The sequence below is a fragment of the Mercenaria mercenaria genome, chromosome 17, assembly GCF_021730395.1.
Source record: "Mercenaria mercenaria strain notata chromosome 17, MADL_Memer_1, whole genome shotgun sequence".
Classification (NCBI taxonomy): Eukaryota; Metazoa; Mollusca; class Bivalvia; order Venerida; family Veneridae; genus Mercenaria; species Mercenaria mercenaria.
In genome coordinates this window covers 45,546,635-45,574,418 of record NC_069377.1, presented here as the reverse complement: position 1 = coordinate 45,574,418, position 27,784 = coordinate 45,546,635, and the positions used below count along the sequence as shown (strand labels likewise).

The 27,784-nt window shown below is 35.5% G+C and overlaps 1 protein-coding gene across 3 annotated transcripts in view; it reads right to left on the bottom strand.

Annotated features, from left to right (window-relative positions):
* Positions 1-3,597: 3,597 nt before the first annotated feature.
* The window catches only part of LOC123535753 (uncharacterized), a 106,953-nt gene continuing 82,766 nt past the window's right edge, over positions 3,598-27,784 (bottom strand). For all 3 annotated transcript variants that reach the window (XM_053528058.1, XM_053528057.1, XM_053528059.1), the window contains 7 exons: positions 19,843-19,947; positions 17,916-18,011; positions 15,613-15,807; positions 15,138-15,230; positions 13,315-13,428; positions 10,972-11,101; positions 3,598-5,079 (listed from right to left, as the gene is read on the bottom strand). In XM_053528058.1, coding sequence (XP_053384033.1) covers positions 4,161-5,079; positions 10,972-11,101; positions 13,315-13,428; positions 15,138-15,230; positions 15,613-15,807; positions 17,916-18,011; positions 19,843-19,947 — 1,652 coding nt within the window. In that variant the 3' untranslated portion in view covers positions 3,598-4,160. The remainder of the gene's footprint in view (positions 5,080-10,971; positions 11,102-13,314; positions 13,429-15,137; positions 15,231-15,612; positions 15,808-17,915; positions 18,012-19,842; positions 19,948-27,784) is intronic.

The window sequence follows — 27,784 nt, the reverse complement described above, 5'->3', positions numbered from 1 at the left end:
GTTTTAGTCTGTTTCACTGATCTGTCTTACCGAATACAGTTAATATGTTGTATCTAACGCGTAGAAGAGTCTACCTCTAGTTTATCACTATATAAGTATTGTCTCTCAGTGAAGGCAATATCTTCCCTTACATATAAACATACACTGCCGCCCCTTGCGAATAATGTGGTAACCCTTGATTTGTATCTCGGAGTTAGTAACAGAGTCATCTAACCATGATTTCGAGACAGTAATCACTGCAAACCCTGCAAATGAGACAAATCACCTGATCTCTGATAATTTCGGCAATAACGATCTTGTATTAAAGTGGATGAAATGTAACCCCTTATGTTTAAAACAGTTAGTTTAAAACTTAGTATAATCACTGTCTGAACTATAGTGTATTGTTTTATTGACGATTCCTCTTTCACGGTTTGGTAAATATAGATCTTCCTGAAAGTCATGATTTTCACAGATTCATAAAAAAAATGATTCACTGAAATTGAATGATGAACAAGTGTTACACACCCATGGGATATCACTATTTCCTAAACTGTTATACTCCGGCGGATACAGAAATCTGACATTTAATGTGCCACCACTTATAGCAGGTTTCACAATATATAGCTCTGTGAGTTTTGGCCACTGATCGATGACATCCTCCACAAGGAACTCGAACCGGACCTGGATTTGTTGCTATATCTCCTGATAAGATAATAAGTATCAATATCACTGTATGACGTGGGTGAAGTACCCTGAGTTGAGTAGAATATCTTTTGTGACACCAAATTTGTTGTAAACTGTATAAACTTAAAAATGTTATCTCCATCTGAGATAGACAGAAGATGACTAGACAGGTGAAAGTCAGAAAAAGGGGCCAGACTTTATAAAATATTCAAATTTCACATGCACATATTTTTGCACGAAAACGTCTTTCTACATTTACAACAGATTTGTGACCATTAAAAAGTCATATATTTTAGCTCCAATATAGGTTAGAGACCACCAATTGTTTTCCCATAGACTTGCATTGTAACATTATGGCAAGTACGGCCTTCCATAAATCGAAACATGTATGTCTAATTACATGTTTTTCAAGACCTACTAAAATATCGGACGAAAAAACACGAATAGTTATACTTTTAAGTAATTTTCGTGTGAATGAGATGACCCCCCCCTAGCCCCCAAGACACACACCCCTGTTTTACATCGTTGGCATGGCGGGAGAAATCCGGTTGATAAAACTTTTTTTCAATACACGTAAAATGTAGTAAATTTCGTCAAAATGTATTATAAAATACTGTAAAAGCACCATTTTCACGTCGTTAGTATGATGCGCCAGGGATCGTACCCACGACCTCCCGCACTCAGAGTGGAAGCTCTACCACTAGGCTTCCGAAGCGGGTACAACATTAGTAAGGAAATTTACAAGCAGCAATTGCAACTGATGAAGACTCAGCGTGTACATCATAATTATGTAATTACTAGTATTTTTCAAACATTGCCGCAAGTGATAATATTCAAACTAGTTTTATTTCTGCATGCCACAACCTCCAACGGCCCATTTGTATGATATACATGTGTAGGGTACTCGACCTTGCGGTAAATCAGTTACCGAGTCTCAGTGTCAGTATGCGCCACAGTACTAACCTGAGCCTGTGTAAAGCGTAAACACCTCGCCACAGATGGTCATGGAGATTATACGTCTCGTCTGAGGATCGAACTCACGACCCCGCGGTCATTACATCTGCGCTCTCCGTACTGAGCAAAGCGGGCGGGTTAGATAGGAGAAAATGCAGGAATTTAGTATCTTTAACATTGAAATTGATTAGAAGTTTATAATTGGAAGTAGATTATGGTTTCTAGTTATCAATTATACTTGAAAATGCCCATTTTCCTCATTTCTTGTCCAATATGTTTACGTCTACTTAGAGCAGGCGTATGGTGAAACAAACGTGCTATTTGTGAGAAAAGTATAAAAGTTAGTAGAAAAATGAGGATATGCCGTCATAAACTCAAGAAAGAAAAGAATTAAAAAATAAAATGACTTATTCAAAATAATTTCATGAAAGACATGAAAACATGAACATAAAAAGTGAGAATCAAACACTTAGTCAATGTATATTTTTCTAACATACCTTTTAAAAATATATTTCAGCAATCAATTGTTTAATTTGTTATGTTATTACAGAACTTGAATTGTCTCCCTTTGTTGCAGTTTTTCTATTTGTTCTGCAGACAACATAATCTGAATGTCTATAAAGTCCTTACACATAGCTAGGAATAAAAGGTACGAACCGAAATGATAATATAATTGTAATAAACATATCATCAGAGCATATTTTGATACTCAATATAGGGAAAACAACTTAATTTTCGGAAATAAGCAATTCTATATGTTTTGATTTACCACATAAATTTATATCATGACCTTTTCAGTTATATTTCAAAATAGAAAACTAAGGAACTTTAAGGAAATTGAGTCACCATATATGAGCTTTGTGCATGGTTTTGGAACCTGTTTTGTGTTTACATGATGTGCAGCTTCCCCCACTTTCTTTGAAAGAACTTTAATATTGACAGAAGACAACTTTGACGAAGTCTGCCTTTTCAAAATTTTCTGTTATAAAGTTTTGACGGAAAAAACTTTGATGGCGGCAACGGGAGAAAAACACAATGAAATAAAAATAAAACAAATATGGGCCCTTTTCACGAAGACTACTAAGAGCAAAGTGAGAACGTAGAAGTAAGGTGTTTCACGAACTTCATTTTAAGTAGGTTATTTTTAGCTATTCGGCTATATTAGAATCTGAACCGAAGAAAAAATAAGGCGATCTATAAACAAGTAAATTAATGCCACCTTTTAAAACTGTGTTTTAAAAATCCATACTTAGGAGAGAACTTAACTCTTATCATGCTGGACATGACTGATTCTGCCTTTGCGACCAGTGCAATCAAGATCAGCCTGCAGATCCGTGCAGTCTGATCAATATATGCACTGTTCGCCATTCAGGCAGTATTTGTTTGGTAAGCACCCCTTTTAACAGTGAACGATACTGTCCAAATTGAAAGATGAACGAGTTTATTATAGAAATTTAGCAGGGTAAGGGTTAAGATGAACTTTGTAAATTTATGTGGAACAGGCCCCTAATCAATCTTCAACACGTTCACATCTGTTGTACTGTTGTTTATGATAGAATTACGTTTCTGTCGGTGACATTAGAAGTGTATTAGAAGTGTTGCATATTTCATTACCTCTTATGAACAAACACAGTTAAATCGAATCTGCTATTATTTAGCTTGGCTGCGGTGTATGTTCGCTTATAAATTTTATTAAAAGTGTAGATCACTTGCACCTCATCGATGTGGGTTCGAGCCTCACTTGGGACGATGTGAGGAAGCCATGTGAGGAAGCCATCCCGCTGGCTTACGGAAGGTCGGTGGTTCTACCCAGCTGCCCGCTCGTGATGAAATACTGCACGGAGGAGCACATAGGGACTTCCTGGAAAGTCGCCTTATGACCTATAATTGTGTCGGTGCGACGTTAAAACCAACAAAATAAATAAATAAATAAATAAATATTTCTCCGATTAACTAAAATAGTACATGCACGATAACTTTCTTATAACAAAACTTTAATACCCTCTCTTGTCACAATGTTTTTACAGAAGTTAAAGGTACAAATACAAATACAAATTTGTCTTTGAGCTCAATAAATAACTTGCCAAGTTAGGAATACCATAAAACATGATTACCAGATAATGGTTTCCAAAAGCTCAACCATTCTGTTTTGTGTTCGGAAATCCTGTTTAACAAAAGAGCACTACAGGTTAAAATGTTTGTTCAAATTAAATTTGGTCTACATATATGCCCGAATACATATATACATGCGAGTCAAAACTTGCTAGCTCGTAAACCTAATTTCACGAAGTCACGCAACATGCTGCAAGGAAAATAAAGTTAAGTTTCACATTTACAAAATATAGCTAAACAGGCGCATTGACGGGCTTTTGAATGGTATCGATGGCACTTCATTTCAGTCAAGTTGGAGGCACTATGGAGCAACATTTAGTCAAGTGGTAGACTCTGTGGGTCAACATTTATGCATGTGGGAAACACTATGGACCAAACGAGGTCCTGCAAGTAACACTTTGATTCAGTACAAGATCCTGTGGGTAACATTATGGAGCATCATGATGTTCCATTGGGGAGTCTATACCAGAGCTTGAGTTAACATTCTCTGAAGCGCTTCCTGAAAACGAGAAACTATGCGGTCTTTGGGACTCTGTAGGTGAGAGAATGGCGGATCGAGTTCTTGTTCTTGTTGAGAGATCTTCCGGTTCTTCCTGCATGTCTATTCTCGGGCTTAATGAGCGAGGTTGTGTTGGACGGAGCGCGTAGGGTCGGACTTGAAGCGATTGAGCAAAGTCACTCGACAGAGATCTATATATACCATCAGGATATCTAGCATTTCTTTCCAAAAATTGTATTGCTGGAACACTCAGTCTTTCATGTTCCGATTTGATATTTACACCTTGTGAAGTCGGATAAATTGTGTTTTGTGGATGAGTTAGATAGCTTTCCCTTTGAAATGCATGGGGTGATGAAAATGAAAACGGAGTTTCATGTTTGACAAATGGAATGTACCTCTCCTCTGAGAGTGGAGGCATAGTTGAGTATGACGAATGTTTTATTCCATGTTGAAATTGCGACGGACTAGAAAAAGAGGACCTAGACATAACTTGAGAAGCAACTGGCGATTTTGCATTCGTTGTCAAACCACTAGCACTTTCCGGTGAATGTTCAATATCCGCCCATATTCTTGCACATGGACTACTTCTACTGCTTCCGGTATCATTGACAATCTGTCTTGAATCGTGTTCGCTGTCTGCTTCATCCACATCTTCGTCTGAAGATTTATTTTCAGCCGACGGACTGTAACTTGCTGTTGCCGTAGCACAACCAGATGCAGGTGAATCCGGATCTCGTTTTATGAACTGCTGTGATCCTTGCTGCCCACGAATCATGTCCATTTGAATCTTGTAATGTGGTTTAGCCCCTCTTTGACCTTTCTGGATACATGACGGCGGCTGTAAAAACCTGAAAAACGCATATATAATGCGTAGTTATTAGACGTGTGCTCTTCGAACATAAATATGAAATTTTCTGCCAATATTTGTAATATTTAGTAGTGCTCTGAAAGTCCTTGCATGTTAGGCTAGCTTACTGTGAAACTATATAACCTTTCTGGTACGTATATTTCATAGTTTTGTTTAAAACGATTATTTCACGGGGTCATGAATTTGCGGATTTTGATATCTAAAGATAACAAAAGTGGGAATTGTATTTGTTCTTAGAAATAAAATTACTAAAGATATATGTCTCGGTTCTTTGATTAACTGAGTCTCTGACACTGGAAATTCACGAAACTGATTTAGAATGGACCAAAACTGTAATTAATGTACATTGATAAAAACATTAATTCATCCACACATCACAACACGTGTCAAAACACCTATCTAACGTTTATATTCATTAAATAATTTTCCTAGAACACATGTTTTAATATTACATATACCTACTTCAATACTCTATCAGTTTCAGCGACCTAGCTAAATTAAAAAAATATGGTGGTCTTCCTTACAATGTATACACGAAACTGTACAGTTCGTGTGTTGTTCCAGTAATATCATAGGGGGCATCTGTATGGGGAGTCAAACAGTTTTCTTGCATAAACGCAATTCACCACCGTGTAATGAGATTTTTACTGGGCACTGGCTGATATACTCTAAATACAGCTATTTAAGGTGAAATGGGCTAGAGGCCAAATCTAATCGCACAATGGAATTCTATATGTAACCATCGGAATCGTTGTTTAAATTATGATGACACAAGAATTAATAAGAAGACTTTTACCTGGGCTATAAGTAAAGGCAATTGCTGATGTAAAAACTGGCCTTTTATGGTTAAGACAGACAGGTTAAATCCTTTTGGTTTACAGTAAGCCTTTTACCCATAAACAGTTATCAATCGATGATTCAAATGTTCCTACAAACATGCACACTGAGCAGTGTAACAATGCTATTCAGAGGGTTACTGGTATAAATGGCAATAGACGTAAGAAATTAAGAACATATCGGATTTTTAAAGACTGTTATCAGGTTGAACAATACTGTAAACAAAGTCTTCCATTTCCACATAGATCAGCTCTTGCTAAATTTAGATGCGGAGTTGGAAACTAGGCGTTATGAAAATCTACATTATGTTCAAAAGCTATAGAATCTGAATTACATGTACTTTTAGAATGTCCTACATATTTAGAAGACAGGAGGTTATTGTTTGAAAAAGCTAACATCGTAAACAGTAATTTTGGAGTACTCAGTGATATTGATATATGATTGGAACTATAGCAAAAACCTGTTGCAATATTTTAAAAGGTAGAACCAATACTCTAAACAGTACAGTAAATCGTAAACAATTTTGATATTAACTAATGCATTTTAAAACTTATATGAGCCGTGCCATGGGAAAACCAACATAGTGGGTTTGCGACCAGCATGGATCCAGACCAGCCTGCGCATCCGCGCAGTCTGGTCAGGATCCATGCTGTTCGCTTTTAAAGCCTACTGCAATTAGAGAAACCATTAGCGAACAGCATGGATCCTGACCAGACTGCTGGATCCATGCTGGTCGCACACCAACTATGTTGGTTTTCCCATGGCACGGCTCATATGTAGTCTCTTAATCAACATTTTGGTTTTTATCCATGTTGGAAAATATCTGCTAATCTACTCTCTTAAAAATAATGATAATAACATAAAAAGGTATATGTAATTATAGTGTGACACTTTTTATTGTAAATATAATTATAGTCTCTTATGGTTCTATCTCAAGAATGACTATGACGTTATGAAAATCTACCTTAATGTGATAGAACATGTCTATTATGTTCAAAAGGAAACAGATCTGAAATACATGTACTTTTAGAATGTCCTACATATTAAGAAGACAGGAGGTTATTGTTTGAAAAAGCTAACTTTGTAAACAGTAATTTTGGCTATATGCAATGCTGTGTTTTATTACCATGTATTTGCTAATTGTATTGTGCATAGATGAGACTGAAATAAACTGAAATATGATACAATAATGTATAAATGCATGACACGTTTGAAAAAAGTAAACAAGCAAACAATGTATTAAACTTATGACAAATGGATTAAGTTTTCAAAAAAATTCCACTTTAGTACAAAGAATAATGCGTAGTTATTTCTTTAATTCTAGAATTCAACTGATATATTTCATCTAAGAGAGAACTTCACAGATATGTTAAACATTAAACAAAAATGTCACATTTTTCATTTTTGTAAGTGTACATTTTTCATTTTAACTGTATAGGTAGTTTATATAACATTCGTTTTTAAAAGTTACTAAACTTTCTATTCATTCAGAAAAGTTTACAAGGTTAGCTTTTGTAATTGTGTTCAACATAACTGGGATTGGAAGATCTGCGGGTAGCGTGTAAGTCAGTCAATCTTGCACTTTTATATAGAAGGTTACGTCAAACAGAAATCTGGATATGGAATCATGACTTGTCATGGGCAGACAACTCACATAGTGGATATTTTTTGCAAATCTCTTTTTTAAACCGTCATATTTCGTTTATTTTTTAATATAAATCAATTTATTTTGGGATTTAAGTGTTTTGTGTTAATGTTTTTCTATTTATAATAACAAAGACAGTTTACTATCAAGATCATCCAAACGAATTCTAGTCCAAGAGATAGGGAACTTTTATTTATTTTTATGAGTCTAAGCAAACATTATTTTCCCATTTGACAGCTAATAATAAGTAGTTTCAGGAATTCCATTTCTCATTTGTCAAAGCCGGTGGAATACACCAGATTTCCAAGATTGCCGCCAATATGGCCGCCATATTTTTTTCAAGTTTCTGTCACAAGTTATTTACAAAAGCTTATAAAAACGCTCGTAATTCTTGTTTCGTAGTGAAATTGGACAGAATCATTATGTAGTTGATCTTTATACTTGAGCAAAATTTAAACAATATAAAACAAATCATATGCATCAGAAAAAGGCAAAACTAATACTTTTTTAACTGTCATCGATCCTTCCTTCTTATCAAAATTACCGCAAAATATGTGTCAGATGATATTCATTTCCTTCAAACGAATAATATTCACAAGTTTGTGTCATTATTCGCCATCAAATTAATCTTTTTTTTTTCTGAAAACCTTAACAAAATTTAAAAGGACTGAGGTAATTGGTACCTGATAATAGCGGTCATCTGATTAATTGTTAGCAATAAGTGAATTTGTATCTCATATATTTGAGAATGACTTTTGAATTTATTTGTAATATATAGACTGTAATAATTGTGTTATCATACCATTACATGGTTAATTATCCAGGTAGTTACATGTGTAGATCAAAAGGTGAGAATAATTCAGGGGAACCTCTCATAATAAGACGACTGAAACATAACTGCACCGTTCACGTCGTCACAAAGTCTTCATGCTGTGTATGCATCAAGTACTAGTCTATCTATTTAATTTCAGCTAACGAAATCGAATTATTGTAGAAAGTTGTATAGCAATATACGCATTTCCGCATAACATTAATTTTAGTTACGAAATGGGTTGTGGTTTAGTAGTTTTAGTTTGTGGAAGCCGAATTCTTCAAGTGCACTTTAAATATACAACCATTTCATACCCAAAATGTTAATCGCTTAACCGCCATGATTATGTATATCTGACTACTACTACTTAAACTTGAAGATGCTTTTGTAGAAAAGCACATGTCTTCACAAAAGCATTGTAGTAATAGGCAAGAAGTCAACAAGGGACAGGAGCAAAAGCCAAAGAGTTATGGATCGGAAACGGTTTTCCATGTTCTGGCCCTTGTGTTACCTTGACCTCTGACAGAATGGCCCCAAGATCAATCATCCTATGAAGTTTCAACAGGAAGATCAATCGAAAAATACAGCCTCTATCGCATACACAAGGTTTTTCTTTGATTTGACAAAGTGACCTAGTTTTTGACCCCAGATTACCCATATTCAAACTTGACTTTGATTTTATCAATGCAATCATACTGACCAAAACTCATGAAGATCAATTGAAAAATACAGCCTCTATCGCATACACAAGTGTTTTTCGTTTGATTTAACCTAGTGACATAGTTTTTGACCCCAGATAATCCATATTCAAACTTAACCTAGATTTTATAAAGGCAATCATTTTGATCAAATTTCATAAAGATCAATGGAAAAATTCAGCCTCTATCGCATACACAAGGTTTTTCTTTGATTTGACCTAGTGACCTAGTGTTTAACCCCAGATAACCCATATTCGAACTCGACCTAGATTTCATCAAGGCAATCATTCTGACCAAATTTCATGAATACAGCCTCTATCGCATACACAAGCTAAATGTTGACGGACGACAAAGGACAGACGACAGACAGACGACGAACGCCGGACATCGAGCGATCACAATAACTCACCTGAGCATTGCTTAGGTGAGCTAATGACGGACAGGGCCAAAACAATATGTCTCCCCTCCCCGCAACATTCTACTATCACTATCCTTATATCCTGCCATCCTACCATTCTACTATCACTATCCTTAATTCCTGCAACCCTACCATTCTACTATCACTATCCTTATATCCTGCTGCCCTACCATTCTACTATCACTATCCTTGTATCCTGCCATCCTACCATTCTACTATCACTATCCTTATATCCTGCAACCCTACCATTCTACTGTCACTATCCTTATATCCTGCCACCCTACCATTCTACTATCACTATCCTTAATTCCTGCCACCCTACCATTCTACTATCACTATCCTTATATCCTGCCACCCTACCATTCTGCTATCACTATCCTTAATTCCCGCAACCCTACCTTTCTGCTATCACTATCCTTATATCCTGCCATCCTACCATTCTACTATCACTATCCTTATATCCTGCCATCCTACCATTCTACTATCACTATCCTTATATACTGCCGCCCTACCATTCTACTATCATTATCCTTATATCCTATCGCCCTACCATTCTACTATCACTATCCTTATATCCTGCCGCCCTACCATTCTACTATCACTATCCTTATATCCTGCCATCCTACCATTCTATTCCTATCCATTATCCTGCCATCCTACCATTCCACTATCACTATCCTTGTATCCTGCCATCCTACCATTCCACTATCACTATCCTTATATCCTGCCATCCTACCATTCCACTATCACTTCTTATCCTGCGCCTACATTTACTATACTACTTATCTGCCATCCTACCATTCCACTATCACTATCCTTATATCCTGCCATCCTACCATTCCACTATCACTATCCTTATATCCTGCCGCCCTACCATTCTACTATCACTATCCTTGTATCCTGCCATCCTACCATTCCACTATCACTATCCTTATATCCTGCCACCCTACCATTCTATTATCCCTATCCTTATATCCTGCCACCTTACCATTCTACTATCACTATTCCGCTGTCGCCATCTTAACATTCTACTATCACTATCTTTATATCCAGCAATCGCCATCCTACCATTCTACTATCACTTCCCTTTTATCCTGCCATCCTACCATCCTACTATCGAGCTTTACTCGGGACGGGTTGATTTCTTCATGTGAAGCTGGCTTACGGAAGGTCGTTGGTTTTACCCAGGCGCCCGCTCGGGATGAAATAATGCACGGAAGGGCACCTAGGGTCTTCCTCCTCTATCAAAGCTGAAAAGTCGCCATATGGCCTATAATTGTGTCGGTGCGACATTAAACTCAACAAAAATAAAACAAAACCATCCTACTATCACTATCCTTTTATCCGAACATCGCCATCCTACTATCGATACCATATCATCTTACTACCTTGCCATCGAGCTTTGATTCTTAAGCGATGGGCCATAGTAGGATATGAACACAACCGTATTCAGTCATATTTACCGGTATGTAAGCCTTTTCCCTTGAACTTTCTTTATTATGTTCATTCTGTAGTAGTATCTCAAAGCACGTGATAATTTCTCATATGTCATATTTGTTCTGTTTTTCTGTTGGCCCCATAATTCAGCCAGACCTGAAAAACATGACATATTTTAATGCAAGATAGTTTAAAGTCTTTGACAGCTATAAAATAACATACTTGTGGTTATTTCATTTATGACAAATGAGCTTAAGGTAGCACAGAATATAACAATAAATAGAGTCTATGAGAGCAGTGAACTCATTAAACGGAAGAAGAAACTCTCACCAAAAACCACACCTCAAACCAATTTCAAAACTTGACAATACTTTTCTGTGGAAATACGAGAAAATGGCATGAATCGGAAATTTCAATCTTCTCCTTGATATATTTGTTCCTCAGCCATGACCTACTTTTACGATAAGGCACATATGTTATATCGTATCATGTCCTTATTTTATAAAAACGCATTAAAGCTAACAGTGATATCGTATTATGTCCTAATTTCATGATACCGCATTAAGGTTAATGGTAATATCCTGCCATGTCCCAATTTCATGATACCGCATTAAGGTTAATGGTAATATCCTGCCATGTCCCAATTTCATGATACCGCATTAAGGTTAATGGTAATATCCTGCCATGTCCAATTTGCATGATACCGCATAGTAATGTATCCTGCCATTCCATTTCTAACCGCATTAAGGTTAATGGTAATATCCTTCCATGTCCCAATTTCATGATACCGCATTAAGGTTAATGGTAATATCCTGCCATGTCCCAATTTCATGATACCGCATCAAGGTTAATGGTAATATCGTGCAATGTCCCAAATTCATGATACCGCATTAAGGTTAATGGTAAGATCCTGCCATGTCCCAATTTCATGATACCGTATTAAGGTTAATGGTAATACCCTGCCATGTCCCAGTTTCATGATACCGCATTAAGGTTAATGGTAATATCGTGCAATGTCCCAATTTCACGATACCGCATGAAGGTTAATACTAATATCGTGTCATGCCCCAATTTCATGATATCGCATTTAGTTTACAGGTAATATCCTGCAATGTCAGAGCTTCATGATATCGCATGAAGGTTAACAGTAATATCGTGTTATATTCCACTAAATGCGCATGTAAACACATTAAAAAAGTATACACTTTTGGAATGACTTTCGGACGAAGAAAATCGTTTTGACTATTGACTGAAAGTTTTATTATTATCTGATATATTTTTTATCAAGGTGTTTTTCTTCGGATTATGACTTTAGCTGAACAAACGTGTTGAATGTAGACCGGTGATATAGCAAAAATTATTGACCGGTCAGTTATGTTTAGATATGGAATCATGTCATAATAACTAAACAGTGTATGCTACTTTGGGCATTTTAGTCGGAAATCTACGGTGGTATGTTAGGATTTCCAAGTTCAAATATCTCGAGTACTTGGTATAAAATCTCGAGATGCTGAAAATAAACGCGTGTGCTAGAAAACATTTAGGGAGGCAGCATACCTTCTAGTACAGTTCTGTATCCGGACATGTTTTCTTTCAACCCATGTCCTTATAACTATGAATCATTTTTTTAAAAAAAAATTCTTATCTGTTGGATTAATTTCCGGAACACGTACCAAACAAATGTAGTTATTGTATTTGTGTTAAAAAATGGGCAAAATTGATTTACCTGTTGTGTAAATTATTTAGAAAACCTCATAAGAAACGTACTTACTGTATTTTGTGTTCGATGATAAGGATAATCTGATTTACCTGCTAGATAGGTGATTCGGAACACAAAGTCCTCTTTATCTTTCAAATAAACGTACTTACTGTATTTTGTGTTCGATAAAGGAGATTTACCTGTTGGATTATTGATTTGGAACATATAGTCCACTTTATCTTCCTATTAAGGGGGCCTCCGTGGACGAGTGGTTAAGGTCGCCGATTTCAAATCACTTACTCCTCATCGATGTGGATTCGAGCCTCACTCGGGGCGTTGAATTCTTCAAGCGAGGAAGCCATCCAGCTGGCTTACGGAAGGTCGGTGGTTCAACCCAGGTGCCCGCTCGTGATGAAATAAGGCACGAAGGGGCACCTGGGGTCTTCCTCCACCTTCAAAGCTGGAAAGTCGTCATATCGGTGCGATGTTAAACCCTGCAAAATGAAATAAAATAAATAATTATTTTCTTCATAAACGTACTTACTGTATTTTTTGTGCCATGAATAGAGATCTAACTGATTTACCAGCTAGATTAGTGATACGGCACGTACAGTCCTCTTTATCTTCCCAATAAACGTACGTACTGTATTTTGTGATCTAAATGATTTACCTGTTGGATTAATGATTCGGAACACATAGTCATCTTTATCCTCCCAACAAACATAGTTACTGTATTTTGCGTTCGATAAAAGCTGATATATGAATTCCCAAAGCAGTCGACAGTCTAAAATTCAATTTTTTTACATTCAACTTTAAAATCTTTCAACCGATTGAATATGATTTAATAATAATAAAAATTGATAAGTACACAATATTTAGAATTTTAGCTGATATCTTGGCAATGAAATCAGAGTTTGAATTTGAATTGTCTCATTAAAAACCTTAGATAAACTAGAAGTGAATTTATAGGACATTTTGTGGACAATTTTTAGTCCACTGCACGGTCAACATATTATGTTACTAGCTGACAGCCCACGAATTAGTAAACTTGATGGGGTTTGAGTGATCGAGGGTTGGGGTTTGCTTATGGTGTTCACTCGTGAAATATATTTCAATCTTACACTGAAACAAACAAAAATCCTCTATAAAATTCTGACCTCTAGAGTGTTAACAGTCAAACTGTTGAATAAACACGACGACAACACGACGACTGGCCACGACAAACACAGGGAAATCATAATAGCTCACCTTAAGCACGTGGTGCTCAGGTGAGCTATAGTAAGTGACCACGCCCTCTCGCGAATCGAAATAATTATCCAAAGAACATTTCTGTTAAGTTCATTCAAATTCGGACCAAACTGTGGTTTCCCAGGAGATGTCGTTTGATTTTCTTTCCATATTTAACCAAGACATCCACTGGAACAACTTTGGTAAAGAACCATCCAAAGAACATTTTTTTCTAAGGTGCATTAGCTTCCAACAAAATGGTTTCAGAGGGATGTCGTTTTAAGACAAATATGAAGGACGGATTTACGGACGTTGGGACGGACGACCACAATAGCCCACCCAAGCACTTCGTGCTTAGACAAGCTGAAATAATAAAGTTAGCGACATATTAAGCAAAACACCTTTTTACCTTTTTAGTTTTAGAAATCTGTCACACAGAATACTTGTAAACAAATGAGCTGCCCACAAAAAAACTCACGTCACTTAAGGTGAAAAACGTCTTGTAAATGTTAAAGTAGTACATATTTCGACATTAGATATATATGATAAAGGTCCACATTCCTATTTACATTTCTTTGACGTAAGAGTGGAAGTGTGCATTTTTGCATGCCATATAGGATTTTAACGTGTTTTTGCCAGTGCTAGAAAAACTCCTTTTATGTCCCGGGGTGTAAGATGACTCGCGTGCTGCAATTTATGAATGAATGCGTAAATAAATACACTACTATAATAATATAGTGATTCGTTTTACTTTATTTCTTCTATTAAGAAAATACGGCAAGCATGAACAAGAATCTACCACTAGTTAAAGGTGAGGATGGAAATATCTGGCTCTGTGGTAACTGTTTTGCGGTAACTCGACAGGGCATCGGTTACCCTCGAGCCAGATATTTCCATCCTCACCTTCAACCAATGTAAGATTCTTATATGCTTTTGGTTTGTTAACTGTTTCGCGAAAAAAATAACTAAACACCACTATAACACTCCCGCAAAAACGTAACAGTGTGTTCTTCATGTCGTTTCGAAAGCTATAAGAGTTGAATAATTGCTAGACCTTATGCTATATTTTTTATGAAGGTAGCTTATTTGAGTGCATTTTAGATGACGTCTTTTTTTCATTTTGTATATTGCCACTTTATGAAAATTTTCAGTGATAGCAATTGCTAGCAGTTTTTATGAAATAAAAATACAATTTTAATTTATATTTGGGTTCTCTTATTCTATATGAAGGTCATGTGACTAAGATTAAACAATACGGATACAAACCGGAAGATGCATCATGTCGCAAAGAGTCTAAGCTGTGTTCACTCCCGGGAGGGCGCTGTTCTAACATTGATGTGGTACCAGGAAATACTTTCTCTGTAAGGGAAAATATAGCAATGTGTTTTGTCACAGTCCGGATGAAGTTATTTTTTAAGCTGGATTACTTTTTATGGATAACGGTATGTAGACAAATGTCTCTATTATGACCATAACAGACACTAAGAAATTTTGAAAAAAGATGTATTAATATCTGCGAATCACTTGTAAATATTTTGTTTCCGACACATTTCGGTAATATTCGTGAGTCTTCGGAAAATGTCATGCAATATCGAAATATTCCATTAACGGCGTACACCGACATTGGGAATATTAGAATAAATCATCGAGTCATTCGAAGGCCGGTGTCCGACACATTGACTTAAGAAATAAGTCAAAATGTTCTTATCAATGACGATTTAAATAAAGGCAAAACACCAACCACCAAGATGTACATTTGATCTAACAAACGTAGCTATCGTGTCGTCCTGCGGATGCCGGACTGGAACGGAAATGAACGGGTGAGGCTTTATAGGAACATAACTTGAGCGAGCCACAGCTGTTAAAGACGTTGACACCCCAGGCGTCATTGAACTGGTTGAAGGCACAATTAGAAATCCAGCAGTCGTCATATGATCTAAAATAAAGAACAGTATTACACCATTAACAAAATCTAATCTTTTCAGTTTAACCCTAACCTTACTACATTTCTATAATGAACCTGTCCATCTTTCAATTTGGACAGTACCAATAACTGTTAAAAGGGGTGCTTACCTAAAAGATATTGACTGAATGGCGAACAGTGCAGATCTTGATCAGACTGCATGGATGTGCAGGCTGATCATGATCTACACTGGTCGCAAAGGTATAATGAATCGAGTCCGGCATGATAAGGGTTAAGAATAAAATTGCACTAGATACTGTGTCAGTTTCTGTGGTCTATACATATTATATACTGAAAAGCGTATTCATGAACGTGTACTACTGATGTGTAACGGTATTGTTATATAATATTGCGCATAAGAAATAGGACAAATAAGTACAAACTAATACATGCTACATATTGACTCTCGGTATGTATTACATAATTATTGCTTGACAATATCATTGCGCATAAGAAATAGAGCGAGTGCATTGACACTCAGTATTTATTACGTAATTATTGCTGGACCATACCATTGCGCATAAGAAATAGAGCGAGTGCAAATTATTACTTGCTGCACATTGACACTCAGTATTTATTACGTAATTGTTGATGGACCATATCATTGCTCATAAGAAAAAGAGCAAAGGCAAATAATTCTCTTGCTACACATTGACACTCATTATTTATTACGTAATTGTTGCTGGACCATTTCATTGCACATAAGAAATAGAGCGAGTGCAAATTATTACTAAATTGCTACACATTGACACTCAGTATTTATTACGTAATTGTTGCTGGACCATATCATTGCGCATAAGAAATAGAGCGAGTGCAAATTATTACTTGCTGCACATTGACACTCAGTATTTATTACGTAATTGTTGCTGGACCATATCGTTGCGCATAAGAAATAGAGCGAGTGCAAATTATTACTTGCTGCACATTGACACTCAGTATTTATTACGTAATTATTGCTGGACCAAATCATTACGCATAAGAAATAGAGCGAGTGCAAATTATTACTTTTCACGCATTGACACTCAGTATTTATTACGTAATTGTTGCTGGACCATATCATTGCGCATAAGAAATAGAGCGAGTGCAAATTATTACTAAATTGCTACACATTGACACTCAGTATTTATTACGTAATTGTTGCTGGGCCATATCATTGCGCATAAGAAATAGAGCGAGTGCAAATTATTACTTGCTGCACATTGACACTCAGTATTTATTACGTAATTGTTGCTGGACCATATCGTTGCGCATAAGAAATAGAGCGAGTGCAAATTATTACTTGCTGCACATTGACACTCAGTATTTATTACGTAATTGTTGCTGGACCATTTCATTGGGCATAAGAAATAGAGCGAGTGCAAATAATTACTTTTTACGCATTGACACTCAGTATTTATTACGTAATTGTTGCTGGACCATATCATTGCGCATAAGAAATAGAGCGAGTGCAAATTATTACTAAATTGCTACACATTGACACTCAGTATTTATTACGTAATTGTTGCTGGACCATATCGTTGCGCATAAGAAATAGAGCGAGTGCAAATTATTACTTGCTGCACATTGACACTCAGTATTTATTACGTAATTGTTGCTGGACCATATCGTTGCGCATAAGAAATAGAGCGAGTGCAAATTATTACTTGCTGCACATTGACACTCAGTATTTATTACGTAATTGTTGCTGGACCATAGCGAGTGCAAATTATTACTTGCTACACATTGACACTCAGTATTTATTACGTAATTGTTGCTGGACTATATCATTGCGCATAAGAAATAGAGCGAGAGCAAATTATTACTTGCTGTACATTGACACAGTATTTATTACGTAATTGTTCCTGGACTATATCATTGCGCATAAGAAATAGAGCGACTGCAAATTAATACTTGCTGCACATTGACACTCATTATTTATTACGTAATTGTTGCTGGACCATTTTCATATATGCAACGTACAGAAACCGTTTACGAATCCGAATGAACACTCATTGTAGTGGACTAAGTACAACGAAACAAACCTCGATATTCCTACGATACTATTAACTATAATAGCCAGTATGTTATTCATAAATGATAACCTGAAATTGATGTTGATTTTGATGGCATGTGTTCTCCGCTGAATGACTGGTAAATATCTTGTCCTGGCACATTTTGTTGGAACACCATACCACTTCCTAAAAGTAACAGGTTTAAAGATCAATGACAAATATGCAGCTACCACGTTATCATAAAACCAGCTAGTTTTAATTTCGAAAAAATGTACTTTTCGAAGTCCAGAACATACTAGTTGCTTCTGCCCTAAGGATGGTAAAGTGTTCAGCAGCACAAATTCTGCATCATAAACGCATTCTTGGTATTTTATCAATTTATAGAACACATTTTTGAAAATTATTAGGTAAAATGTGATATGGTATTGTTCCATTATCCCGCATCAGTGGATACAAAACTGTCATCTTTTGAGCTTCCCGCCAGTGCCATTGTCATTAGATCTGCGAACGGAGTTTTTAGAACATGTTTTATATAAGCAATCTAATGCTTCGAGTTTGATACTTCGATTTTGTTTTAACTAATTATGCAAATATTCACGTGATCAAGAACTGGCCATTTTACAGAAAATTGTTAAATATAAACTATATGTTTTTTACTTTTGATACGGAAATGTAGTATGATTCCAAAGGGATTTTCATGTTGAAATATTTCTTCAATGAATGGGTGGGGGGGGGGGGGGTACAAAGAGACCCGCGGAACGGGCCTAATTAAACGGGTACCTGGGTAACATTTTATCACCCATTACGCGACCTCCTAGAATTGCTTTTAACATCTTGGGGGAAAACACACATTAAAATTATACATATAATTCAATACACCATATTTTTTTTAAATAAACCATTTTTTACATTAATTTCAATTCAGTGTCATTTAGAGTTTTTCTGTACCGGGCAATCTTATCCAAGACCTAGGTCTACATACAGAAATATGAAACTATGTGTTTACGTTAACGAAATAAAATGACACGGAAAGATATTCTACGGTTTCTTGTGTACGTGCAGAATAACGCACACACTGAAATTAACCCTTAATTAAGTAACTCAATAAACAATAATTCAGTCCTTCAAAGCAGCATGCCTCCAGATTTGGCTAAAAAATAATCTTACTTTCAAATTGAAGTTTTGGTCATACTATGAACATTAGAATATGAAGTTTTGTTTCTAAAATATATTAAAAATTCCAAATCAAGAAAAACAAGATGACCGCGTCGGGAATCGAACCCCGGACCGCCGCGGCAATAAAGACATTTTCCCGTCGTCGTAACCAATAGCGCTACAGCGGAAGTAGTTAAAAATGACTTCGAAATATAGATATTTATAAACGAGACAGTTTACCTGTGGAATAAAAGCGTGATAAACGCTTTTCGATTTTTTTTCGTAAAAAGTAGTAAAAACAGCAAATTCTCCTGTATTTCCGTAACATAAAGTTTGTCAGTAATTAAGTTTTAAAGCCTTCTTAAGAAATATAGCATTTATTTCAAGATATCTAAAAAAATATTTTTTTTTGTCGAACAATCTGAAGGCATACCGCTTTAAATTCCAAATGAAAATATTTTCGCCTATCTCTTTCATGAGTTTTTCATTCCACCAAAAATTCAGAAAACAAGTTTTTATTGAATTTCGCACCGAACCTATAATCAATCAATGTTTAGACATACACAATTTGATGGTAAAAAAGAAACTTATCACTGTTGCTATCTGACCCGACAATGATGCTATTCTGAAATACACATATAGATACGAGGTTTACCCAAGTATGAAAATTTCGGTTAAACCAGTCAGTAAATGTTGGAATTATATAAACTTCTTCTCTTTTACGTTCCTTGGAACGCAAGGTACGTGAGACATGAGAGAAATGTTTTTTATTATTATTTTCAAATTGTTTAGGCATCCGTGGACAATTACAGTTCGGGTATCCTGTCCCCTCGCACTCCTACAAGTAAAAGACGAGACTCACCAGCATGTTTTGCTATCAAAGTTTGCAGACAGTTGAAGAGAACGTCACCATTTCTCGGAACTCTTTCCATGAAATCACTACGAGATAATAAACAAAGCGCTTTGCCTGAAACAGATATAAATTGACTTTTAAAAAAAGTCTTGAAAATATCGTGTGTTTTAAGGTGAAAGTCTCTATGCCATTTTTCTTTTAATTTAGAAATAAAAGTACATTCATTTGCTAACAACTATACATAGATAGTAAGAATTAACCGATTCGGTAACGACGTACAGAAACCACTCAGCCAGTCGTTAACATATGTACATGTACTTATAGAAAACACCCAGAAAGTCATCAAAATATGAGGAAAAACTATCTATTGTGTGAACAATGCAGTAAAAAGTTAAATTTAAAATAGATGAGGTTTAGCTGAGCTTTATATAAATCTGATAGAAATACAACTTAAATGAAACCAATTTACGATTTTACTATCCTATAGACGTTGCTGTTTCTGTTTTAAATTTGTTCACATTGTATGACTTTAAGAGCATGACATTCTTACGAATACATAGATTCTTGAATGTGCTTTAATAAATCCAATGATATCAATGGATCCTAACTTGGATATCAACCAGGTAAAAAACAAAGGAAAACAAGAGATCTCCACAAAGCGGCGCAAAATATACGCCCAAAGTTTTAGATCATAGGAGGAGGGTGTAAAACATGACTTTTTTGGGAGTGGGTGGGTGGGAGGAGGAGGTAGTAGGGGATAAGTTTGAAGAGAAGGCGAGGCAGGGCAAGTGGATTTTGTGTGTTGGCGGTGACGGGATACTAAGGCACGAAAAACTTGAAACTATTATTTCTGGAAGTGGGGTGGTTGGTGCGGGGAAGTGTGTGTGTGTGTGTGGTGGGGATTGGGAGTGGGGGGGGGAGGTGAACAATTTGCATTGTTGCACTCTGCACATAGTGTAACTGCCACCTATATTCCAAGTTTCGAGTCAATATCTTAAATGGTTATTACTTAGTTATCCGGATACAAAATATGAAGGACAGGTTTGATATCTGAGCTCCTTCTATGACCTAGACCTTTGACCTACTCACTTGGTTTATACGTCTTTCATGCAAAGTTTGAAATATTAAAATTAGGAAGTGCTTGCAATTTATTTTAAATGTCTTCTATTTCGGACAACCCGGTGTCACCTACGTGCGTTGTTCAATGCCTTTAAGAACGATACGGCAAATTGATAATTAGCAATACTATACTGCCAATTTCAGAATAGCTCGCCGTTTCAGTGTTTGCAACATACACTTGTAGTGACTCACTGATATCGATTTTCTTATCGTGAGTGGCTAATTTTGTAACCGTCATTTACATTAACTCCGCCCAAGTCGCCAGTCAAGTTATGTGGGTTTTTCCCATTAATTTGTCTTAACAACACATAAATTGTCAGTCCTACAACGTATTTATGGTTTTAAAACTTGATGATATTACAGTTTAAGCCGTATCTGAGAATCAGTTTCAAATCAAACATTTTTACAATCTGTGACATTACAATTACGTAAAACTGTCCCGATTAGTGTCGCATTATCTAAAAGTACTAAATTTTTCTGTCACCGATTATAAAAATCATTAATTCATTATAACCTCACTACAAAATGCAAATTAAGTCAGCGCATAAAGTTTATACATGTAAAATTACACATGTGTTTTTACCACTTGGTCAGAGATCTAAGTTCACAATAGTAAATCATAGCCCGATTGGCATCACTTTTCCTGTGAGAAAAGTAAAATATTTAATTTAAGAGATTCTACCAAATATTGGCTTGAATTAACTGAAATATAGCCGTGGTACATGGGAAGAACCTCTGCAAGAAACGTCCAAATTTCTCAGATAAAGAGATATGACCGGTAGCAAGGCTCGAACCCATGCCCTCCCCACCCACCGAATTGACCAAATCGGAGATTACAGTGATTTCAAGTTAGCGACTAACCACTTGACTACGGGGATAGTCACATGATGAATGGATACTACAATTCCTAGTTTAGAAATCACACGGGCACATTATTGCAATAAAGCAGAAGTCAGCATTGATTTAGGGCGACGAGTTAGACTAACAGCTTATTTTTACATCTATTTTTTCCGTTTGATTAAAATGTTCATGACATCACATACTACACGGTTTCTGTATGCAGTAATAATTTGACGGATTTCTATGAAAAATGTATAATTTTTGATATGGAAGACTTTTCCAACGAAATTTTAATCGATGACAATCCTTTGTTTTAATATTTTACACATCACGCGTATATATACAGAACTTACGTGTCTCAAAAGTGGACTCGTTTGAGAGAAAATATCGGTAAAAGTATTTTATCTTTAATTTCATTTAAAACTGTGATAGTAGAATTTGAATTGTAAAAGGCGATCTTGCATAGACTTTATTCACCGTTAAATTGCCTATCACAAATACTAGAATTTAACGACCGTACCATTTGACAATATGCAGTTAATCAGAGTCACATGTGCTTTTGAAAGTTTAAAATCATAACTATAGTTTTCCTATCATATCTTGTCCAACTTCTACAATTCTGGGCGTCGAACTTTGAAAAATCGAAATACATGTAGCATTTAGACACCAGACCCAGATAGACGCATAATTATACTAGTGGTGATCTCATCACATTGTATTTTACCGACAATCGGATTACATCTCATCATATGTAACTTTTTACCATGTAGGAAAAGAAATATGTATTAGTTAAAAACATAATTGAGCCGCACCATGAGAAAACCAAAATAGTGCGCTTGCGACCAGCATTAATCCAGATCAACCTGCGCATCGGTGCACTCTGCTCATGATTCTTACTGTTCGCTAATAGTTACTCTAATTGCAATTGGCGTTGAAAGCGAACAGCATAGATCCTGACCAGACTACAGACGCACTATGTTGGTTTTCTCATGTCGCGGCTCATATTTTCTTTTTGTATAAGTAAATGTTTCCGTTGTCATTTAAACAATGAGATTTAATAATGATAGATTCTTTATGACATTTAATTTGACGGATTGTATATATTTCAATATAAATTAACGGATATCTAAGCTTGTGAAATGTAAATATTTATTACTACGTCGTTTGTTTCTGGGTGTGACTGATGAGCCCTGTTAGGCTAGGTTTCGTAATTGTATATTCGAACAGTCTTTTGATTTGCTGGGCCTTTTTTGTGTTTTCATCGTTCTCAACAACATGTATTAAAAAAGAACATATTATATTTTTCCAAAATACCTTGCACAAATATGAACTTTCGCTTTAACATGACACTGTTGTCTTACGTTCAAATTAATTCGATATTGAAAATTTATCATCTAAACTAATATTATGAGACCTTGGGAAACACTCAAGGGTCCCCAGGACCTCCCTCAACAGTCACTCACTCTTGAGAATTGGCTCGACTGTCGCTCACCTTTATGAATACAAATGGAATCTTTCCTGAGTGAAGACGTGACCGTTTGGCAATTTATTTGAGTGTACTCAATGAGTGGTGTTGGAGTATTGTAGGTATCCTTGATAAGCCCAGGGGTGTTGAAAGATATCCGTCATAAAATTACCTTGGAGCTATATTGCAACCTGTATTTGAAAGTAAACGGTGTCGATTGTAAAGAGGTCAACTGCTACATTATCAAAGTTTATTAATAGTCATTAAATTTACAAATGATTGAAGTGATCGTTTACAAGAACTAGGAAAACAAATGATGAATTGTTTATGTTGGACTATATAAGGAGAGTTGTCATTCTACAATTTCGATACTTGAACTGTGCTTATCATTATGTAATAAATTTGGAATGAACATTGAAAATGTTGACACATGATTAGATTGAAAGACACATAGATCTAGTTTTTAACAGACTGAAAACTTTTTACACAAAACTTTGTTTTTTAACGATATAGTGACATTGCTACTGGTATAATTGTCAAGAAATATTGTAGTTAATGTATAATACACAATACGAGACTGTACCTACTCAATACATCACAGTGTTTGTTGTTACTTCTCCGAATGATTTGGTTGGAAAGAATCGAACTAAGAAATAATAAGTTTTGTTGGTTTTCGTTTAGTACATCAGTATCAATCATCAGACAGTTCAAATCTTTAATCTAAATAATTTTATGTGTATATGCTGCGGACGTGTCATGCACATGTATGTACGCATTATGCAGGATTATCTTGAAATAAATTCCCGCAATATTTTACTTTTGTACCTAACCCTTTACATCGTTTTTTTTGTACATTTTAAACCACTGCGATCGATAGAAATACACTTTTGGGCGGAGCAAACTACACGCGTGATCCTCTCACGACAGCTACGTCATTTATTACATGCGTTTGATGTAAACGCCCATTCGGCGAGCTTTTCTGAAATTGGCAGTAAATACATTTGATTATAATGTAATGAAGTAAATCTATAGTTTTTTTTCTTGTTATCATCTGTTATCGTGATAGCACAAGACTAGCAACGTGTCAAACATCAGGGTTGTATTTATAACAAGCAGTCACGATACATTTTGGAGTTGCAAAGTCTATTCCTGACCTGATTCGACCCCTTGCCTCCAAATTAGGGGTTTGGCGTTTGGTCTCTTGTTATAAATAATAAATTCTATAAGAAGTCTATGTAAAGGCGAGTTCTGAGACTTCTAAAAACCAAAATTGAGTAAATGTTGTTTTTTTCTAACCCGTCTACAAGAAATGTATCTTCGTGAGTGAAAAAAGTTACTTGTGTGAAAATGACCAAGTCAAGAGTGTTTCAAAGACTGGTCTCCAAATCCAATTTTGTATTTGCATTTGTTCACATTTCCTGCTACAACAGGTTTTGATTCATGTGTGATCAGATTTTTTTTTCATTTTTATACAACAATATTTAAGCAAAAGTAATTCATTTTAAGCTTCCTTAAATTTTCATAACACACATCTTTACAAAAAAGCAGATATGTTTATAGAAGTTAACTCGCAAAAAAAAAGAGCTGTCTGTTAACTACGGAAGCCCTGGAGGGACATTTATTACTTATTACCTATAATTTACAACTTATAACTTATTAATTAATATTTATAACTTATAATTTATAAGTTATGGATATTGCTCGTTATGGCGGGAGATCATTATGTTTGAGTACACTGAGAGCTTAGACTATCGGCGTGTACATCGTTTCTATTCATCGAAAGGCGGCGTTTTCTGAGGTTTAACATTCACAGGAACGAAAAAGGTATAAATACACATGTGCAACCGAAAATACTTTAAATTTTTTATTAGTGTTTATAGAAAAGTAGTATTTGGTGCTATATGTAACACACACCCAAAGTGATCTGAGACCAAGTTTGACCCAACCCAATGGTCTCCCGGTAACCCCTATGCAATCCTTCTATTTTACAAGCCTCTCATGAAACTACGAGTAAAATGACTTAAAGAAGTGTATTGTATATTCGAAACGCATATAAAATTTTCTGTATGTCGCAATGTTTAAATAAGACTAAAAGCCAGTTTTAAAATGGCAGACAAAGCAACTTCGTAACTTAAATACGGTAAGACTAGATTGCGTTCGGTTTATCCGGGTTATTGACATGCGGGATGATACTATAGTTCTACTAAAGTTTGTTCTTGAACTGCTCCTGAATTGTCTGTGTTGTGGTTGTTTCGCTCATTTTTTCCAACGTAGCTGTAAAGGGTTTATGATACTGCCATGATTTGAAGACCCAATAATATTTATATTATATGTGTTTTTATCATTTGGACTGTTTCTTTTAATTTGATTGGCGAACAGAATTTTTTTACAACTGTGAAAAACAAATTTATTCGGATAACTTTTGTGCTGCTCCGGATGTTGGACTACTTTTTTCACTTTTTATTTATACTTAAAAATGATTGACTTGAAAACAATGACTATAAAAAGAAACAAAAGCAATAATGTCATATTTTTTGTTTGTTTTACACACTTGTAAAACCCGAAACCTCGTAAACATATCTACGATAACGGCCTTATCGGAAATGTGTACTTCTGTGTTGGATTTTACAAGTGTGTAAAACCAAAAAAAAATATGACATTCATTCCTTTAGTAAATATCATTGTGCCATCAGATCTCGGCAGCACTATATCAGGTAGAAAGGTAAGGGATTGCCTGTGGTGACTAATGAGGATAGGGGCGATCTTTTCCCTAATGTCATTGTAATTTTGCCCACTTTTCCCATGAGACTATACTACGTAATTCCTGTGAAAATTGATATTCAAGCTTAAGACGGTAAAAACAGTACCATTAAACAAAGAGCAATACGAAGTATACAATCGTGTTGGTGATAGACCCCATATACTCCTACATGTATTTGCCGTCAAAGTGGTACTCATATCGCATACAATGTGTCTATTGCAAGATGCTTTACTGTGAAAAAAGCAACTCATAGAATAATATTCAGGCAATATTACAAGTTTTCGACACCCGTGAAAATCAGAAAGGCCTAGTGCAGGTGGTCTATTAAGGTTGTTTCCAGCTAGGTTAGATGAAAATAGATTTATTGTATTACGAGGGACATGCAAAACGTTTGGCACTTGATTTGTTTTAAAAAAATATTACGAGCTTTGTGATTAGGTGTATTAGAGGAGGCATTCAGGGACATGTTCTGAAACTGGTCCAGATTATTGATGAAATGAAACCACAGTGGCTGCTTGTATAGGGTGTAGTCATACCAACTGAACAAACACCTAGAAAAAATATGAATTGAAATATGTAAAGAACTTACCGTAATTACCATAAGTTTTTTGACACCTTTGCATTAAGAATTCCCTAAATTTTGGTACACACAGTATTTGCTTTAAGTTTTTGTGACCATCGAATAATGTTTTAATTACAAATAATGTTTTATTTTCGAATGAATCGTAATTGATCTATTTGGATAACTTTTTATATTATAAAGCAAAATAGAAACAGAAGGTTTTAAATTGCGTGATTTTGCTGATTTCTGCATTATTACTATGACCCTAAAATATATTGGGACAAAAAAAATAATTAGTTATTTTACTGTCCCAAAACTGATGGTAATTGCAGAAAAGCTTTCAATAAAGTAGTTCCCGACTAGCCTTTAGTCAATCCGCTTCAAGATCAAGGGAAGACCAACAATAAAATGGACCAGACAGACAAAGTTCGGTTCGACATTTCGAAGGCATTTGTGACCGTCGGTTCGGCAGCTCCAAATAGTTGCGGGGAAATTATGCTCAAGTGGTAACTGACCACCGAAGACCGATCAGTCAACAGATATTTTGGAGTGGGGTCATTGCCCCTGTATGGTTGCACAAATTATGAACTCCATGTTTCAGTGCAGTAATTAATTCTTTTATTTTATGATGGACACCAATGTGTAGTTTATGTAATGTTATTTCAATATTTTAGTATAGTCCAGTATTCCAAATGTTATCAAAGTTCTATGTTCAAAATAAGTTAAAGATAAACACATCCAAGACAAGCACCAAAGTTAATTCTAATGTCAAATTATTGTAGATGTTTCTTAATCGAAATTTCAAAGAAGACTCATTTTAAGTTCTAAAACAAAATTATAAGTTTCCAAGGACAATCTCTAGGGTAACCATATTAGCCAATAAAAATTTAAAAGTAATTTTATATCTAAACCAATGAAAATTATTGTAACAAAAAGGTGAAATCATTTACTTAAGAATTTAGAAGTTTACTTAAGAACATGCCTGGGCTTCACACTTAATCAGCCAAGGAAGCCAAGGTGTTTGTTAACAATAGCACCTAATGCAAAGTGCTAAAAGCAAAATCTGTTTTATAATCAAAATTGTTTAGAAAGTGATAAAATAAAAATTTCTGACATGTTTAAGCAGGAAAAAATAATAAGTTAAGTAACACTTGTCCAAGCAAAGAATGTTACAAAATAGAAAAATCAATTTTGAATAATTTTT